Below are 20,888 nucleotides of genomic sequence, written 5' to 3' on the forward strand. Positions count from 1 at the left end.
TTGCGGTCTTGTGGTTCAATAGGGGACACACAAGCTTCGAACAAGTATTGGAAGAGCTTGGAGTTGTTCCACCTAAGGAACTCCTGGTGCTCAGTGAGTGTAAAGACAAGGTGCGCATCCAAAAGATGTTTGAACGGCAGACTGCTGCAGCACGAGCTCATCGCCGCAGCATGGCGAAGAAGGCTCGGGTTGAGGACTACTCGCAAGGCCCATGAGGGAGTGACCTATGGTGCTGGGGAGTTCTAGTAATGGGATATGACTGCTGTATAGGCCCTGCCTCTCCCTGCCAAATTTCATGCAGTTTCAGCATCTTGTGGTTGAATACAGAGTTTTCAAACTTTTAAATGAATTTTTCTCCTTTTGCAATTATAAGCAAATTTTCAGGTTTGCGCACAGGGTTTTTTGTACTTCCACTTTTCATATTGCAATGAAACTTGGCACGTATACTCTTTAGAATGTGTAGCTTGCAGGTATCTATTCAGAATTTTAATATCTTTGATGCAAGTTTACATTACAAAGATTTGATACAACAGTAATGAGCCCGAGGAAAATAGCGGCACAAATGATCATATTTTTTTTCATACTTCAAAATTTCATGAACAAATTTTGGTTAGTTATCTGCATTCTACAGTTAGCAAGCTGCAGTATGTGTGTATTGCTCTTCGTTCACAGTGAGAAATTTCTATTCAAAAGAATGTGCGCAAAAAGTATGCATGCTACAAAAAGACTAATTATTTTTCTGAAGAGAGCAGGAAAAATAGCATAAACACACAGTTTCGTTGTTCTGGGTCAATTATTAAAAAAAAAAATTTTTCGAGTAGCATCTCTTAAATAGAGAATGACCAATTTTTCATATATAGGCTTCAACCCATTGACTCTTTCCTTACCGCTCCCATTGAGTATCATTAGCCTGCTAACGATCATTTCGTGCTCAGATTTTGGAACCTTCCGCATTGCTTATGACCACGCTGTGGATATAGCTTGTTGCCTAAGATTGAGTATCATTAGCCTGCTAACGATCATTTCGTGCTCAGATTTTGGAACCTTCCGCATCGCTTATGACCACGCTGTGGATATAGCTTGTTGCCTAAGAACCAGTTTTGTTTTTGATGTTTGTTTTTTTGTGCTGCGAGGGGCCACTTTTTAGTGCACTGCGGAGACTCGAAGACGCGGAACTGCACTCATTACCTGCCATGTTGCCCACTAATGACATCGCTACTCGACTTCAGCGCCTTCCGCGTTGCTTACAGGCACGATGCACGTCTAGCTTGTAGTTGGAGAGCCGAAGTTTTGTTTCTGATGCAATTTTTTTCAAACCCCTTGCAAATTGGCATTTCTTGAACGTGCTCCGAACATTCGGTTACGTCAGTCTTTTGGCAGCCTCTGCATGCGAGCCACACATTCTAAAACATCGCAAATCTCGGGATTCTGTTTCGTCTGCAAGTGGTTTAATCGACGAAGATAATCATGAAACAAAAAATAAATGCTTTCAAACTTGCATTAGGCGTTGTTCAAACAGCAACAAGCCAAAGTTCACTAAGCGTCATAGCCTCAAGCCCTTACCATACGATCTTTTGCATGCTGCTGATTTTGAATATAAAAGTTGTGGAGATTTTTTGGACGTGTTGCATCTGATGCCGCAATTTCTCCTGCCTCACTCGCATGGCATATAGTCACGTGACCATAATGAAAATGTCATGTTTTTTGTGCTGCTGGAGGAGGCTATGTTCCGAGTCGTCCGTTACGCGAAAATCTAAAGATGTCTGCGAAGGCAGCACAGACACATCGGAAATGTAATGCGGCATGCCGCTGTATACCAGTCGGAGGACGCAGTTACTCGGGATTTTTGGAAAGGGTCCTTGCGTAGGCCAACGTTGCGCTACTCCGGACGGATGCCTGAGGAGGTAAGAGCATGCCCTCTTGTATTGCTAATGCACCGCTGCTTTAGGTGCAGGGTGCACCCAACCTTTATGAGCAGGTTTTCCACTTTGCTGCTGACGGGAAAAATAGTGGTTTTTAATATTTTTTTTCGCTATAATGAACCATGCTTGATACTGGAGTGTACAGAATCTTTGTTTTTAAGAGGAAATTTCATTTCGATTGGTATTCGTCTCAATAGCGGTCTTTATGAAAAGGTTTTCTTGTCGGGCTAGACATGAAACTCGGACTTTGGTTTTGCACTCTACTGCATGCAAACCTCGGGAGAAGCGCTCGGAATACATTTTTTCGAAAAGCGAGACAGCACTTGCCTCAGTCATAAGTATCAACAGTGCAGCAGGGCTGTCTGAGCGGCTCGGGTTACCCGCACGGTCCACGGATCTGGAGCCCTCGAAGCACACCACTACCGCCCGGCCGCGACTCTGCAGCCATCAGCAGCTCGTCAAGGAGACCTGCCTCGCCAGTGCTCTGTTCTCCGGTCACTGCCATTACAAGCGGAAGGGAGGCTAGAGAGAACAAGGCGCGGGTATTCAAAGGCAGCAAGCCGTTAGGTCGTCTCCTGGCCTGCTAAAAGCGGCTTACAGTGTATTCCAGACTTGTCCAGGCAGATAATCTACTGCAATAGCGAAGCCATCCCCAGGCGACAGACTGATGGGCTCGTTCCTTGGTTCGACTGAGAATGCTGATGGCACACTTTTGAAATCAACAAGATGGTACGAATGCATGCGGTGATGCTCTCGTGGCACTGAGCTCTCAGCTACGTAAACTCAGCGCCTGTTTGTGGCCATCCACAGTCACCTCGAGTAGGGAAGGGTGCAGGGGTCGCCGCGAGGAGGGTGCGAACACTCCAGCAGCTGTACAACGGAGGCGGGGCTCACTCCTTCCAAGAAGACTAGAAGGGTGCGTAGCGACTGAAAATACATTATGGTGCACTCCCAGAAAGCAAGGAGAGGGTTGCAGCATCTGTTTTTCCAAGCGGGGCAACCGAACACCAAGCGGCACGGCAGTGTGCACAACTGCGGGGCGCTTAAACTGCGCCTTGGAAGGGGCGCTCATCTGGGTAAAGTGCTGAAAGCCTCGACCTCAAACTCCTGCGTGAGGTTGAGGTCTGATTTTCTGACCTCACTCAAAAAATTTATAGCTGTCTCAGACCTTACATCACTCAGTGAGGTTGACCTCGTGAGGTCGAAATCTCGAGGTTGCCCACCTTTGGGTAGCATAGAAGCGTGGTGGAGGCGTACCCCTGCACTGAGATCGTGAACACAAGAAAATGGCGGTGCTCTTTGAAGTGGAAACTGATCAGATGAAAAGCTTCACAGCCGCTGCACCATGGAAACAACGCTTGCTGACTTTGTGAGCGGTGCGGTGCGATCGCGTGGAAGTGTCAAAGCGTACCTAAGTCTGTGGGCGGATTCATCAAACAGCTTATTTTCCTTAATTCTCGAACTTCGAAATATTCGAGGTTTCTGAATATTGCTATTTGCTTCTATATTTGAAACGTTCGTATATCCGCACAAGCATGTAGTCATAGTAAAATGGCGTGCAAAGCGAGGAATTATCCTGCACCCATTCATTGTATTGTAATTTTACTGCACTCCTTAAAGTTATCCAGGCAACAGCTCAGTTTTTAGCGGATTGCACTGTGCCTACACTATTGTAGTGAAGTAGATGGTTTTGTTCCATGCGTGAATTGCAGTTGATACTCTACTTGGCACAGCGTTTCCTCATTTTCTCAGGATTTTCCATTTTGCAACGTGAATTTTTATGGAAAGTTTGCTTAAAGTTCAGAGTTTCTGCGGCTGAACCTCTTTTCAATGAAGTAAAATTTGCTTTTGTTACGACGCAACATTTTTTGAAGGCACACATAAATTTGTGTAAACAAATCTGTGGGCAAGTCCAAGTGTACTCGTATATGGAGAACACAAATTTACAAAAATGCACTGTATTATTTATTTCTCTGGAACTTGTTTTAAACTTGAAAGACCTTACTGCCTTACTCGTAATTGTTCTGAGGGGGCAAAAAAAATTGAAACTTGCACAGTCAACTCTTCAAATTATTTTTAAGACTGAAATAGGGTCTCATAAATTTTTATTTATGAAGTCTGAATTGGAAATTTTTCTGTGCAAATTCCAAATGTGTGTTTTATTTCATGTTCTACAAGTCCTTGTGCACTTGTGCTATGAAAGTTTTTTGTCAATAGCTTTCGAGGTATTTTGATGCGTTGAACTTGCCGGAATCTATGGTTTTGGTTTTGTCTTGGCTTCAAGGAATATAATAAGGAAAAAATCATCCTGCCTATCATATAACTTAGTTATGGGGTTTTGAAGTTGCCACTTCAGAAGCGGTCAGAGAAGTTTAATTCCAAGAGTAGAAAAATTGGCAGTGGCTTAGCTCGACTATGCCAGGAGATATGTAGCGAAAGCTAAGGCATAGCTTGGTTAGCCTTGGTTAATCTTGATTGCAAGTTCAGGTTAGCCTGGTTGTCTGGCTAGTTGTTGTCACATGGTTGATCACTTGGTGCTGTGCGGCCATGGTGGGAATGCGAGCACGGTGAGACTGCGAGTTCGGGGCCAATGCAGCTTTTGCTACAAAAATGTGCAAGAATGTGGAAGTATAGTTGCATCTCGGCTTCATTGGGTAGCACCAAGAGATGGCCAAGTTGCCTCTTGCCATGACGCACTTGCAAAGGGGGGCACTTGTTTGATTTGTTAGAGTAAACTTAATCTGATGTATTCCTGTGCATAGTGAAGACATGCTCAAATTTTGTTCATTCTTTGGGTAAAGTGTGCGTGTTTGTTGGTGGTTATGGTAATGTACGAGCGAGATTAGCCTTACAGTGGCCTGTCGGCAGTTGCCCTGCCTTAGTCACTGAGGAACCCGTACGAGGTTCCGGAACGTCTTGAATTTCATGACTTGGTCAGTGACAGCATTCCGTTTTCTTTAATCCAGTGCCTGACCAGATGAATTTTCGTCGAACGATTGATTATGATTTAAGAGATTACGTTTTCACCACTGTTCCAGAAGGCCATGGTCCTCTAAAAATTTTGCTTATTCTTTGAGTAAAGTGAGTGTTTTTTGTGACGATTGACATATTGTATTCAAGGAGCAGCTAGAGTTGTAAGCATGCTCTTTTTCTCGTCAACAGGGTCGGGCCCTCAGTGGCAATCCAATGGCAGCGGTCACGATCGACCAGAGGGGCACCGGGGACCTCCAAGGCAGGCAGGGTCTGGTCCCAGGGGAGGACAGCACCAGGGTAAGGACACTGCTCCTGCACCAAGTGGCCCAGTTGCACTGTGCTTTCTCTGCAGATGAATGGTGTTCTTGCGAAGTTTATCGTAATACAAGTGGTCCTGTCTGTGAAATTTCATTTTGGCAATGACTCCATCTCGAGGGGTTGTTAAATGTCTTCGAATTAAGTGGAGCATTTCTTACAGGCCTGATGTTGATGGAACCAATACAGTAGAATCTGTGTGATATGAACCCGGTTGATACGAATTTCGTAATTAATATACGAATTAGCAAAATTATCCGGTCAGAGTGCATTGTGTACAATGTGTGGAATTTCGGATGGTCCGAAATCTCTCCCTCGCCTCTACCGATGATACGAACGCACAACGCGCGAACCACGACCGCACCCTCGAGCACTAAGCACTAAGCACTGCCCACACATCGCCTAAGTCGCTAATCGCACGGTCTGCACCGCGCGTAGTGAGTGCCGGTGCACGGCCCCCACGTCTCCAGAGTCGCGATCACTAATCACACGGTACACATCGCGAGTAGCGAGCTGTGGCTACACAGCAGTGAATAAATCCCGTCATCCGTAAATAGATCTGTGTGAACGCATTTTCTGTGCTTCTGCATACGAATTTTGTTCGTTTGGATGGTACAAAATTTCGGATGAAACCAATTTTTCCGTGACCCCGTGAGATTTGTATCACCAAGGTTCTGCTATATACACCTAGTGTCTGAATTAACGAGTCGATTCAATGAGGTTCCACTGTAATGTCTCACAAATGACAGTTGCATGTGAAATCCTTGCAAAACATTTGACTTCCAAGCCAGGATGTGTGTGGAAAAACTACACATGTAATAGCTTGCACGTGGTTTGTTGGAGTTGTGGCCCATGTTTTTTAGTTCCTTGTTTGCACTGTGGTTTAGGAGAAAAAAGTGTCCTTTATTTTCATCTATCATAGTTTTGTGTTGCGCTTCTTGACTGTGGAAAGGAGCCTTCTATAAAAAAAGCATAGTTCCTGCTCTTTCACTGTTGATTGACGGTGTGTCTGCAACAGCTATCAAGCATATTGTCACATGATTGCCCAAGCATCCAAGGGTTTTTTCCAAGAGTTTTCTTAGTGCCCCTATGGTTGTCAGCGATATTTCATACAGAATGTTAGAGCTGTCTTTCAGGCATCAAGAGAATGGCAGGAAGGATATTACTCTCCATAGTTGGGTTCAAAAATCCGTGTGAATTCTGAATGGCACAGGGTGACTGGATAATTCATTTCACATGCAGTTTGAACTGAGGAAAAAAATAGCTCAGACTGGGGGCAGGGGCTGAAGCAGTGTTCCATTTCGCTAGGCCATGCTGCAAGCAACTTGCCAGCTTACATGCCCCTGGCCCACTATCTATCATTCCAAAAAATCAGATTATCCCGCCTCCGACACCGCGATGCAATACAGTAAAAGGTTGTTAATTCGAACTGATGCCCGGGTCCCGACACAGCCCTGTGTATTTCAGTGGGGGAAAACTCCCGATAATTCGAACAAGTCTGCATCCGCTATGGTTAATTCTAACTAGGAGCCCCTGGTTGACGCCGCTCCTCGTACGTAAAAGTTGACCCATAGCGAGTACAACGCGGTGCAAATTTACTAGAGATGTAAAGCAATAGACAAAAAAAAAACGAGTGCACGATGCTGGTGGAGCCCGCGCCCCGGTGCATGCCAACGCAGGTTTTCACTGCCGGAGCACTCGGCCGCGCCGCCGATGCTTCGGCGCAAGCCGTTCCAGGTTTTCGTTGTGCCGTGGTTGCTGAGTTGTGGTCACGTGGTGTACACAACGCAGTATGGCGGCAATGGCGGTTTGGGTGCCGCCGTGATGTTTTTTGTTGGTGCTGCGAGCTACGTGGACGACAGTGTGAAGACTGAGCCCTTGAGTGACGCCGATATAATTGAGGCTGCATGTTATCAGCAGACGACACAGGGCTCACGTGCAGTGAGCACAGCCGACAGTGATGAGTCTGACTGCGGCGATGAGACTATGCCACTGCCAAATGCACGTAAAGTAGCTTCGGCGCTCGATGTTGCAGCACGCTACTTTTGTGCCATTGTGAGAACTCGGACGTTGCGCTGGAGCTCTTGGGCAAGCTGCAGATGATGCTGATGGAGTCTCTGCAGAAGAAACGCAAGCGAATGCACATCACTCCTTCCCCGTAAATAAACATGTTTTGGAGCATAAATAGTGTCCTATATTCCAGCACTAAAGCTCGCGCAAATGTGTTCCAGTACATGTTTCTGGTGCATACTGGCCGATCAGTTTATTTCATTTGCTATTAGTACCGTATGAATTTAATTCTCAGAATTGCCTGCCACAAACGTGTAGTAGCGCCTAGCTCGCGATAACTAGTCTAGATGTGACTGCTTAGGATTTTGCCCACGGGGCAGGGCACAATGACCGCTCATTCTAGCGCGCATTCGAATATTCAAACTTTGCTTAATTATAACAATTTTCCGGATCCCTTCGAGTTCGAATTAACTAATATTACTGTAGCATTATTGAACCGCCGCCGCTACCTGCAGCCACGCGGCAGAGAGGTGCAGACAAAACTTAATGTCAAAGCACTATCACATCACCGCGTGACGGCACACTCGGTAGCCTCGCAGGTTGTTTATACAGTATTGTGCATTTTTATCGTGAAGACTTTCAAAAATTTTCCCGCCTCAACCGCTAGCTTATTTGCGGTGAAACTGCACACAGAGCTTGCGTATTATGGTGACTTTTGTACCGTAGCAAGTTTTACAACGGTACTTACTTAGTTGAGCCGTGCATGATGCAAAAACGTAATCGTCTACGTCGAGATTGGCGAACAGAAGCCAGCAAACGCAGTTTTTTCGCTGAAGGGCGGTAGTGGCGCCATCTGTTTTCTGCTGTCGCCCTTCGATGCTTTCAGAGAGTCACGAAAGCGGACGATATGAGCTGAATTGGATAAAGTCATTCCGCAGAAAAAGAAATCAAACAATATTCTTTGTAAGGTAAAGGCTCGTTAAATCAGTTGCTGTGATATTTTTTTCCGATGAGTTAGCCGAAAATGTTGGAAGCACCTCAGTTGAACCATACGAAACGGCCGGAACTGTGTAATCAAAGAGCCTGTGCTTCTTGCAACGCTCGCCTCGGCGCCTTGTGATGCTTTCCGCTGCAGAAAACAGATGGCGCCACTGCCGCCCTTCAGCGAAAAAACGTCATTTGCGTGTTTCGGTTCGCCGATCTCGACGCAGACGATTATGTTTTGTTTTTTTGCATTATGCACGGCTCAGCTAAGTATCGTCAAACTTGCTACGATACAAAAGTTAGCATAATGCGCAAGCTCTGTGTGCAGTTTCACCGCAAATGAGCCAGCGGTTGAGGCGGGGAAATTATTGAGTATTCACGATAAAAATGCAGAATACTGTGTATCCCTCTCTATCGCCAGTTAGTGATGCCTTAGTCACACCTTGCGCGTCGGTACATTACGGATACACACGCATCAAACTGTTCAAGTACAATGAACTTGCTCAGAAACCGAATTAAACTGGTTGAATTACCTAATCATTAATTAGCACATTCATAATTCGCCACTCAGGCATCATTAGTACATGTCTTTTGAGACGCTACACCAAGTCAGACCACACGCATTTGCCAGGTCCACCTCTATCCCGCTTAAACTGACAAGCATTTGTGGCCTGTCTCATAATCCAACGGTCATGGGTTCGAATCCCGCCTACTTAACCCTTGTTATCTTTTCACCACAATTTTTTCACTTTGGCTACATAAATGACCTTAAGATGTTTGCGACTGATCTGAGCACGCTAGCACCAATTTATCTTTCACCGTGCCGGTTCCGCACATGGGCAGAGCAGCACATATATGTGGGAATCAAGAGTGATCGCACTGGGGTGTTTGAATTGCCGGTGCGAGGCTATGTGGTTGTGACGACGTCACGACCCTGTCGGTTAGGCCTTTTTCGGCCATGCCGCTGGTGAATGCCGATACTGGTTTTTCTGCGACTTGGGGCCTTTGGCGCTAGGGAGGGAAAAAAACTGCTGCTGCATATAGCGGTAGTGAACTGTTAATGTGTCCAGTAGCCGTGGGTACTGCTGTTAAAAGTAGAAATTCCTCTTAGCAATTGCAAGCTAGAATATAAGTGTATGTCGAAGGTAGGCGGCACTAAGAGCAACTCTATCAAACTTTTGATCTTGGTAAACAGTCAGTAGTGGATATAGCAAACCCAGATATACAGTAGAATCTCGTTACAACGAACTTCACGGGACCGCCGAATTTAATTTGGTATTTTGAAATATCGTAGTACTGAAAAACCTTAATTTTCATGTCAGTAATGCATCACAAGAACTAAAATTACGTACCTTTGCAGCAGATTTATGTATTGGTAAGTAAATAATAAACGATAACACTGGGCACAGTTTAACTACAATTTATTGCTTGGAAGAAGTTTGTTATCTTCTTCTGGCTAGTAGACGACAAGCGCTGCAGGACGAACGCCTCCACATCCTCGACCTTCCTGTGCACGTCATCGGGGACATCTTTTCAGCGCCCGAGGAATGATCGGGTCTTTTCTAGAAAGACTAGGACATCCCAGCCGGAAACAATCTCTTCCTCTTCGTGCGCTGATCCAGTGTCGGCATCGTCTTCGTCGCTACTACATTCTTGCTCATGCACTTGATTCACGATGTCTTCGGTGGTGAGCTCCGCGGATGTAGCCGCCACGCTGTCGCTGTCCACATAATTCGAAAGTCGCTGTCCACGGTAGTTGCCCAGCAAAGCTAATGCACAACACAATCACAGCGCCGATAACTTTGCAGATCCTACCGTTCGCTGTCGACGTGGTGACACTGCGCTGAATAGGCTTAAGGGCACAGGGTAAGCCCTATACTTCCCGTGCATTTTAGGCCATGTTGAGGTACATGTTTCTCACTAACTAATAACAGTAGCCTAATAATACGTATATCATTGTTTGCCAAATTTTGTGCTCTCTTTACTGAACTAGAATATTTGAAATGTGTTGAAAATTCGATTTTTAATAAAATTTTTTCCGGTAGTACACAAATCTGGCCTTTCTTTGCGCATTTCAAAATTCATAACAGAATAACTGCTCAGTGAAATTGCTTAATTCTAGTTCAGTAGTTGGCAACACTTATGTAGATGATTGCAAAAAAAAAAAATCAGCCGTCTGTCTTGAAAGGCATTGGAAATAATGGTACCTTTGTAAGAAAAAACACTGTTTTGAGATAATAGAGCGTAAAGAGAAAAAAGATATGAAAAACCATTTTTTATTCGCAGAAACGCCTCCATAGTAATTGGTTTCATAGCCCCCTGCTTCGTAGCCACTGTCGCCGTCATTTTTTCGCTTTTCGGGTTGTCGTTTTGACTGTCGGGCCTCTTTTGTAAGCTGTCGTGTTGCTCGGTCCGCAAAGTACATGCGCTTATGGTCAGCTTCCTTCAGCCACTTGATGGTGTTGCTCCCTGGGTTCAATCCACACGCCTTCAAAACGTTGGCCCGTGCGATGCTACCATCATTAAATGAAAGAACAGCATCCAGTGTTGCCATCCGTAGGGTCCAAAGCCTAACAAACACATTCTTTGGCGCGCGTTCCCAAACAACATGGTTGAACGACTCATTTGCATTTTGAGTTCGCCCATGCAGGCACTTCTCTAGGAGCTCAGCCTTCGATAGCTCCCTATAAATGGGTTTGATAGCCTCCAAGACAGATGCAGGCAAACTCTCCTTGTGGAAAAATGGCTTGCCCTCTGACTGACTTCTGTTGAAGGCACACCACGTATCAGGTCCCTTTGGGCAAAGTCCATGGCATGGGTCATCGTCTGTGGCCGATAAGTGGAAGAAGGTTGCCCAAACGGCCTTTCTCATTTCATCCAGGTTTCCTACATTTCTTCTGATGGCCAAACCATAGTACGTCTGGAGCTTGTCTATTACTGCATCAGTCTGACGGCCTCGGCCCGAGAGGCTCTTTCCATCAGAGAGTTTTCCTGCTTTGTTTCCTTTTTTTAGCCTTCGTAACCTTGTGCCCATCCTTTTTTGCACGTGCCCTATGCACTCAACCTTGGATATTTCAACGGAATCACCATATGGCATTTGTGCCTTCACAGCCATAAAAGCCTTGCTGTCACCATCCCCAAGGTATTTGACGTATCGAACGCCGTGAAGCTCCTCACTCCTGCCGAAAATTTTCAGTGCTCCTGCGACTTCCATTCCACTGCTGGTGCCTTGGTAGTTGCTTTGGCACACCTCTCTATGAAGGGGGTCACTGTTTGTACCCTTGATGCTGCACTTTGGACAACGTTTAGACAAAACCTCCACATCCAGCACTTTTCCAGAGTCTACACTGGTCGCAGAGACTATGCCGTTATTGGAAGTATGGCCTCGCTTCTGCCAGCTTCCATCAAGAGCAACTGCGATGTCTTTATCCCCCTCATTCAGCTGCACAGCTTCGTCAGCTGCCCTTTTCATCGACTCCTGAGCAGCAGCTTCGATGTGACCTAGAAGCTCTTGATTGTATTTCGCAAACTTTGTCGGCGGCTTAGGAAGGTTTAGCATAGCACAGAGTATATTTCCTGCAGTCATTCCCTTACCAATGGACCTCAAGGCATACACTAACCTGAGGTTGGCTTCATAGAGGCCAGAAGTAGTTTTCTTCGACGTCTCAAATCGTTGTGCGGCACTACACACTTCACAGTTCAAACTGTAAACGCTTGCAACACCTACCCGTTTTGTCACAATTTCGATGAGCTCAACACTTCCACCGCACTCTCTGCACACACAAATCTGTGTAATTGCGGCACAAATGCCGTCCATGTCCATTAAGGCATATTGGCTGCTGCTCTGTAGCACATCCTCTTCCTGGAAGCACAGAGAAAATCTTGAAAGCTTCGATGTCGAGGAGCTGGCGCGTTCGGCGTTCGGGATCTCATTCGGTCGTGGACATCCTTTTGCTTTTTCACGATGAGCGTAGCGGTTGCCGTGAAATTCACGCCTGACGAAGGTCTTCTTTGCCCTGGGCATCTCAACTTATCAGCAGCAACCAACACCGGCACAATTTACAATACTGATCGAAAGGGATAGCACTCGGACGCAGCTGCATGAAGGTTGCAGAAACGTGGAAAAAACGTGCAAAGCGTCTCAGGATTGTCTTGGCTAAAAAAGAGGAGCTGTACAATAGTTGCCAGACAATTATATGTAGCTGATTTTAGACAAGTTTTGAAATCAGGTGGTGGACTTTTTGGTTGAAAAAATTGACGTTAATCCTGAAAGGGGGCGTGGCCGCTCACTACTTGGTTTCGGAAAAAGCGTTTTTCAGCCGTAAATATGGCTTTCTGAGGAAAGTGCGATCATGGAACATGTGTAGAAAGAATTGAACTTCTAAAATTCCAAAAGAAAAAAAACGATTTTTTTTCTAATTTTACCTTACCCTGTGCCCTTAAGGGGGGAAGCGGGGATCAGATCGCGATTTTTGAAAAGTACACTTTCCAGAAACTACAGCATCATTTCTATCTTGTACTGAAATATTTCACTGAAAAACAAACTCTAAGCACTAAAAATAAATATATTTGTCGGTGCCGGTGTCCACACATCCGCCCGAAATCGCGAAAAAGCCGCGAAGTTCAAGGCGCGACTGCTCGAATTTCCCGCCACGGAGCGCCGCCATTTTGGTATCATTGGAAAGCCCGACTCTTTGACTCTTTGTCCCAGCCCTTCCCTTCCTCCCCTGCCAGCCAGCAAGCGCACAAAAAAATAAAAACCGGAGGGTGGGATCACAGAGCAGCCAATGGCTGCCGCGCCCCGATTGGCTCTGCGCCGCGGCGCGTTGTAAGGCGTCTCCTCATTGGCCGACGCCGCGGCATAATGGCGGCTGAGGCAAGGAGCGTCTGCTTTCGTCCGTTGCTGGGAAACCTTTCTGGCCTTTCCTTCTCTTGTGTTCCGCAGCCAACAACCGCCAGTGAAGGCAGTCCCATGCCATTGACGAGTTTCGGCGCTTCGACGGAGCTGCAACGCGGGCGCACGCTCGCTGCCGCGGATGCACCGGCGGCCGTCCTTGCCGCTCATCGCAGTGTTGACTGTTCACCCAGTGAACGTCACACTATTTAAGCTCACCTGAAAACACGATTTGTGTTCGCGGAAACTGCAGAACTGCAAGCGTCGAGAGTTCGCAAATCGCTTCGCGCGGTTTCAGCAATGGAGCGCAAGCTCGGGCTGACTGGCTCACAGGAAAATGCCATTCCCGCACCTCCAGAAGAGGAGTTTATGCTTGTTCAAGTTGCTAAGAGGGCTAAGAAGTCACCTGCTGCCAAGGACACCAAATTTTACAATGCAGGAGCATTCTAGACAGTGTGTGCCAGTATGGAACTTTGAGGCTTGTTTTCTCAAAAGTTTGTTTTGGGCTTATCACCTCACTCATGGAAAGCATAGCACGGCAATGGGAGCACGGATTTTAATCCTGTTTGTTTTGTTGCAATTGCTGAAGTGTGCCTTATGTCAAGACAGTCTCAGATTTACCATTTAGGCTCACCATTTTTTATTACACAATAATTGGAGCATGATACATTCTAAACATAAAGGGAAGGTGCATACTATGTTGTCTAGAAGAAGAGCAGAGAAATTTAAAAAGAAATCAAGAGAATCTTGACTTAGACTATACTTCTTAGTAACTATTAAAAACATTTACAGACCCATAACCCTTTTTCCTGTCACGCTAGGCTTTCCACAAGCAAGCAACATGTGAGCAATATATAAATAATGATAAAATAAAAACTACTGAAGATATTATTGTGAAACTTTGTAGCTGTCTGTTTGATGCTATTTCAAACCTGTCTGCCAAATTTCATCACTCTAAGTTAAAAAATGAAAAAGTTTGTTCCGATCCCCACATCCCCCCTTAAGACTACGGCGCAGTATGCGACCACACGCTGGATGGATAATGACCTTACCCTTTGTATCGGGCGGCAGCTTGCGCCGCCTAGCCTACATTCATTCAACGCGACACTAGCGTTGATGCCGACGCCGCTGGGGCTGTATCTGTTGCAACGGGTTCCCCAGCGCATAGCTGCTGCTTCGGATGATGATGATAGGCGTCAGCTTCAGGATTTGGTACGAAACATTGATGGAACTTCGCAATAACGAAGCGTCTTGCGATGATTGCAAGATTAAATTACATACGTTATTCTGAAATATTCGCTAATTTGAAATTCGTAGTGGTGAAAGTTTTTTACATTTAAAATATAGGCATTTTGGCGGGGATTTTAAAAAGATTCGTAAATCTGAAAATTTCGTTAATCTGATGTTCGTAGTAACGAGGTTTTACTGTAACAGATTATTGTGTATATTGAACATGCCCTTGAAAGTCCCATGCAAAAGAATAGCACTACTGAGTGTTCACTTTTATAAAACTGCAGTTCAGTGGAAGATTTGACACAAACAGCGCACTGTGCCCCTGCGAGTGGCGCTTCCTCTAATGGCGTTTCTGCGATTACCTGTTGCATGTGTAGCTGAATCTGCTGCAGGGCCTTGAACGCCTCCTGGCTGTGCTAATGCTGCAAAATGGACTGATGGAGGGAGCATGGGCTAAGGTTGGAGTTGGCTTTGGGTCTTGTATCCTTTTTAATAGGATCTTATTCTGTTTGTAGTGTACTGGTGACAGGTTTATGCCTCTTCTGATAGGCAGTGGCTATTACCAACTAAATCACCATCCACTGAGGCCTTGATGTGGAGGAGAAACACCCAGTGAAGTAGTTGAGCATCTGCCTTTCGTGCGGGCTTTGATCCTCAGTGCCGCCGGGTACTCACCAGTGGTACAGTGGGTACAAGTTTTCCCCTGGTCTGGTGCTAGGCTTATGTAGGGTGAAATGCTTGGGAAATGGGTCTTCGACCCCACCTTTATAAGTCGGAAAATACCGTATTTATTCGAATGTAACGGGACCACGATTGTAACGCGAGTGTTGAATTTTCGGGTGTGAAAAGGGGAAAAAAAAGACTACGATTGTAACGCGAGGGTAGACTTCGGGCGTGCGACAGAAAAACCGAAAGAACCCGAATGTGACGCGAGGAACTGACATCGCACAGTTCTGAGGGTCAAAGACAACTATTGAAATACAAGCCAAACACGCATTCCTATACACCCTCATCCTCACGGCAGTTGTCGCCATCACTGTCATCATCACAGCTTGACTCTTCTTTGTCACTAGCTGCCTCCCACAGCAGGTCGTCCTCGCTTCCGTCCAGAGCATTTGAAATTGAGCATTTCTTAAATGCGCGGTAGCCCAAATCATGAGGCAGCCCATACCAGGCTGCTGAAACCCAGTGGGCAACGATAGAGGTGCTTGGGCATTTCAGCCTACCTGCAGGTGTTGTTGTTGATCCGCTTTCAATCCACTCCCAGTATAATTGTCGCAAGCGATCGTTGAAGGGCTTGTTCATGCAAACGTCCAGAGGGTGGAGAATGGAGGTCATGCCACCCGGTGTAACGAGACGCGTTCGGTCACGCTGTAGCTTTTGTTTGACGCCGGGTGTCAGGTGACCTCGGAAAGAGTCCAGAACCAATATTGCTTCCGGATGCAGCAATACGCCTGGCCTTGGTCCCACACGCTTTGAATCCAATCTATGACAAGATTAGAGTCCATCCAACCTTTTTCGTGACAGCGCACGATAACGTCTTTCGGGAAAGTTTCCTTCGGGATCGTCTTCCGGCGAAAAATGATGAATGGAGGGAGCTTGCGGCCGTCAGCCAAACATGCCAGCATAATGGTAATCCGATTTTTTCCGTTGCCTGTGCTTCTAAGGCGAACTTCATGCTCACCAGACTGGTGCACTGTTCTGGACATAGGCATGTCCAGATACACGGGAATCTGGTCGGCATTGCCGATATGTCCAAGTGGCATGTTGGTAGAGCGACGAAGATCGATGACGCAGCGTTGGAACTCTCGAAGTTTTGATTCGAAGTCCCCGGGCAGCTTCTGGCAAATAGAACTCGTGTGTCGAAGGGAGAACCCGGCCCTTCACATAAACTTCTGCACCCAGCCTCGTGATGCCTTAAACTGGTTTTGGGTCAAACCCATGTCCCGCGCAAGCTCCTGTGCTTTGCACTGAAGCAGTTCAATGCTCACTCCAAGTAGTCGCGAACGTTGCTTGCTAATGAGCTCTACAAGGCGACGCTCCAACTCCGAAAAGCGGCCTTTCTTGGGCCCCCGAAAGCCTTTTCGCAGGCTGTTGCAGTTAAACAATTCCTCGTGATGTTTCCTCCATCCCCTGATCGTCGATTCGTTGACGTCCAGACGTCTTGCAGCCGCTGAATTCTTCACTTTCTCAGCAAGCAGAATAGCGTTGTGTTGAAGCCAGCTGTATACTGAGCGCAATTCCGCTTGAAGACAACTCGACCGTTTGATGGGATAGGCCTAAGACTGGAAGCACGGAACGCACAGCTACACGCACTGGCACCAAACACGAGAAAGAGCGGACAAAGCGCGCTGCTCCATGCCCTGCTGCCTGTTAGTCATGTGGCCACGTTTTTGCATCAGTTACAAGGACTAACAGACAGATGGCGGTGGGATCGCTCGCTCCTTTGTTGGCGTCTTGGCGGCGATTGTGAGCGCTCGGTGCCTCCGAGATGGCTGTTTCATTTTGCGCTCACAGAGGCCACACAACCTCGCTACAGGCTGCGAGCATTCGTCAAGAGGTGGCGCCCTCTCATCGCGCCAGTGACTCTTGCTGACGTCGACTCTTGTTGGCTTGTTTTCACTGGCATCTTTTTTTTTTTTTTGCGTCTGCGATTAGGTTGCCGCTTTGTCCTAGTAGTTGTGACCTGTGGTTCGCGTACTGGTTGACTGGCGAGTTGGAGTGCGTGATTTCGAATGACCAGTACGATCAGCGCACACGTTTGACACATGCAATGATTTTAATAGTGTGTGTTTGGTGCTCTTCATAGCGTTTTTAAACCTAGTATTCGATTGTAACGCGGGGGGTGACATTTCCTTTCTACTTTCGGTAAAAAACTCATTACATTCGAGTAAATACGGTACCTTGTGCCGTGGTGCTCTTTGGCCATGGATGCCCTTGTGCCGTAAAAATCCATAAACAGAAGCAAGAAAAAACCAATGAGTGGCGCATTTCCACTTGGCTGGCGGGTGTCATGTCTCTGCAGGAAGTGTGCCACTACTTTGAGCACAATGTATTCTTACTCTTCTGTGTTCCAAATAAGCTTATCTGATGCCATGTTTTATATACCGAGCTACTTTGCAACATCCCTTCAAATTTGATATATTCATGATAGTCTGTATCAGTTTGGGGGCTCTTTCCGGCTGTGTTGTATGTTCAGCTGCAAAGAACGCAGGAACAGGTTAATCCATAAATTTTCCTGCCATTCGTGTGTCATTTCAAGATCAAAAATGATTCCATCGTGATTACCGTTTAGGAGGTAATGGTGATTTAGTCTAGCCTTGGAAAAACGTGGTAAACTGTCTTGACGCATGGCAGATTGCTTTCAAAAATGGCCAGTGGTAGTGACAGCAGTGTATTTAATTCCTTGGCTTTTCCTGTCTAGGCCACTGGAGCCCTGGAATGAGCACCCCACCCACAAGCCGCAAGAAACATTCCCCTGATTTTAATCATTAAAGTTGACCTACCTACCTACCTTATTAAAGCTTCATTTTGCGGTAATGCGGCAATCTATTGATACAGGCAAACTTCAGTGTAAATGTTTTTCGTGTCAAATTAGCATCAGGACAAGAGGGTCTTGGCAAAAAAATTTTACCAATGAAATTGCAATTATTAGATCTTCAGGAAACGTTCACTTTTGTGTCTACTCGAAATATGTCGTTTAACTTCATTTAATGTTATCTTTCTATAGCTTTTAAGAAATTGGTTTCTCTGGACAAAAGGCAGTAAGGGTAAAATTTCCATTGCCTGTCATGGAAGTTGAGTTGCAGGGTTTTGAAGTTGCCACTTCAGAAACTGGAATAAAATTAGTACAGTGAAAGCTCATTAATTCTGACATCAAGGGAGCAAAAAAAATGTTATGAAGTTTAAATTATCTAATGCCACCAAATAAATGCAAAAGAACTGCTTTCATTACATTAAATATGGTTAAAAGCGCTGCACATTGGGTGTCTGTGTTTGACGTGGGCACTGTGCAACAGGGACTGTTCTTTGCATTTCCATCAACGCTTTATAATCTGCACTTTGCCAGGAGTGGAACAGCTTGTGGAAAACCTGTCTACCCTTCAGTCATGGACAGCCAGTCACCATCATGTGTCAAATTGATTAGGGCCTCGCGGCATCCTTCACTGTACAACACTGTAGTGACGGAACCCCCTCACAAGTGTGAGAAGATGTGAAGATATTGCAATTGTGACTTAATTAATTGAAAAAAATTTCAAGACCCTCTGCTCTCCTTGAAATACAGTGCAAGCAGCCACTCTTGTTGTTCAAGGTGGGTAAACTGCGGTTTTGGTGGCTGCTGCCAGATGTGTTGGTACTCTTGGCATACCACACTGTATTATTAGCATTGTGCCGTACAAGCTTCTGGCTAGGCAGTGCGGAGTGCTTTTCTAAACTTGTTGCTTTCCAATCTTCACTGGGTTCTTTCATTACCCTTTTCGCAGGACGCGGGCGCCCTGCAGGAAACCGTGGTCCCCCACGTAACTCTGGAGTTCCAGCCGCTGCCTACGCCCAGTAACAGCTGGTGACATCATTTCGCCCAGCTGCCCCAGGAGGGCACTGCCAGCTGTGGAAATGGTCGACTCCTTTTCTGGGAGTCTGACTCTGTTCCAACTTCCTTCTGCCGCTGCCTCTCTCTCATGCCCTCGTGTTTCTTTTCTCACCCTCTTGTTAAAGGCGGTTACTCTCAGGCTGTGTCTGCACATTTTGTTCACTCCCTTCCCCCTCCACCCTGTCTTTCTTCTTTTGCCTGTAGCCTGCCCGGGGCAGTGCTGGGCGTCTGTTGTTGTTCTGGATGGGTGGGGGAGGCACTCCATCCAAGTAATACAAGGTCATCTCTCAGGCGTGCGTGCCCGGACCAAAAGCAGCCCCCACTCACTCCCGTCTCCCCCAACAGTTTCTGCATAAAAATGTTGGTTCTTCCCCTCTCCCTGCCTGTTTTCTTTCCCTGTTTCGGCGCTGAGATGGACACTGGAGACTGTGCTGCATGTGGCATATGTGGCATACACTTGCAAGGCAAGATAGATTGTGCCGAGGCAAATAAAGAGAAGAGCCGAGGTGGATCTTCTAGTTTTAAAATGCTCATGTGTTCTGTCATTTCTGTTGGCTTAGTCCTTGCAATATTTTTTGGTGTTGGCGTTGGACGCCTCTGAAAAATTTTGGATAGTGCTCCAGAGCAGGAAATTTCAACTTGCGAAGTTTCCATGTACGCACTTTTTTTTTACAGGCACGTTTTAATGCCTTAACTGTTTACTTTCTCATTCTTTTAACATTATGTGCATTTGACTAGTCAGAGGAAAGGAAAAGGTGATACTGTGCCCCAAGAGGACATCTCTTGGACATCTGTGGGGTAGGGATGGATGGTCGGGTGAAATATGTTGTCTGCGTGGAATCGTGATGCTTAATTTTTACTCCTTCGGTGACAAGACTTGAAAACTGCAGGAAAACTGCAGTTGGCATGAAAAATAAACAAAGTGGAAAGGAAAAGGTGAGAGTTTTGTGGACACCTGTGCCAAATGGGGGAAATTATTTAGGAGAGGGGAGTGAGCCATAGCGTAGAATGGCAATTTTGTCTAGGGACCCTGGCGTCGCGCACAATACGGGAATTTCGTTTGGCCGCCGTGGCTGAAATAGTCCAGTGGCCTTCCACCTGGCAGCCGAGTGCTGTGACCACCATAGCGAGTGTTGGCATGCGAGAGAGCTGTGTAGGAGCGATTTTTAAATGTGTGGCTCGATGGTTGATTCTAGACTGATTGGTGTCTACTCATCTAGTTGGCAAGATCTCCGTTCCGGTGCGGATGGGAAAATCAGTCCGTTGTTTTGGAGCATCCAGAAGCGTATCACTAGAGAGAGTTGTAAGGCGGCTGCTACTGCCTGCGCAGAAGGCAAGAGCAGAGAAGAGTCTGCGCCTTGCATAGTTTTCACCAGCGTCTGAGCTGCCGCTAGGAAGTGCATCCGAAGCCTGGCCGGTTTCTTAGTCCGCTTATCGCCAATCAGTACCCGCGTACACTGTGGAAGCTGGTGCCCAAAGATGGCGCCCGTGACGCCATGTGCAGAGAAAGCGCGGGGGTGTGGGGACACTATCCGTTGCCATTTTGATATGTGCAGCGCTGGGGGACGCCGGGCAAGAAAGAGAAAACTTTTATACATTGCCCATAGCGTGTGTCTTGGCAGTCATGCGTGGAGTCCCAAGTCCAGGACTCCTGCGGCAGCTTGGGGCCCGCTCGACCCGTGAAAGCTGATCTCCGGGTTCCCAGCTGGACAGCGCTACCTCGCACTGCTCCGGCGCGGCATTGTGTATGTCTGGGACTGCTAAGTTGTGTTGGCTTCCTCATTAGTGTGTGGCTCTCTCTCCGCACCATGGGCATGTTGGGCCAAGACACAACTGCCTTGACGTCTGTAATTTCCAATCGCTGCAGACCACTAAAGAGTCCGCATCTAATCGCAGCCGTTCGTGATATGAACTTTATGAGCCCGGCAACGCTTTTTACTACCCTGGCTGTGGCGTCGGTCTTTGG

At 46.6% G+C, this 20,888-nt stretch overlaps 1 protein-coding gene across 1 annotated transcript in view; it reads left to right on the forward strand.

Annotated features, from left to right (window-relative positions):
* The window catches only part of LOC144128050 (uncharacterized), a 41,566-nt gene extending 22,115 nt beyond the window's left edge, over positions 1 to 19,451 (forward strand). The window contains exons 7-8 of the mRNA XM_077661096.1: positions 5,085 to 5,192; positions 18,816 to 19,451. Of these exons, the coding sequence (XP_077517222.1) occupies positions 5,085 to 5,192; positions 18,816 to 18,889 (182 nt within the window). The 3' untranslated portion in view covers positions 18,890 to 19,451. The remainder of the gene's footprint in view (positions 1 to 5,084; positions 5,193 to 18,815) is intronic.
* Positions 19,452 to 20,888: the final 1,437 nt, after the last annotated feature.

The sequence above is a fragment of the Amblyomma americanum genome, chromosome 4 (assembly GCF_052857255.1).
Source record: "Amblyomma americanum isolate KBUSLIRL-KWMA chromosome 4, ASM5285725v1, whole genome shotgun sequence".
Classification (NCBI taxonomy): domain Eukaryota; kingdom Metazoa; phylum Arthropoda; class Arachnida; order Ixodida; family Ixodidae; genus Amblyomma; species Amblyomma americanum.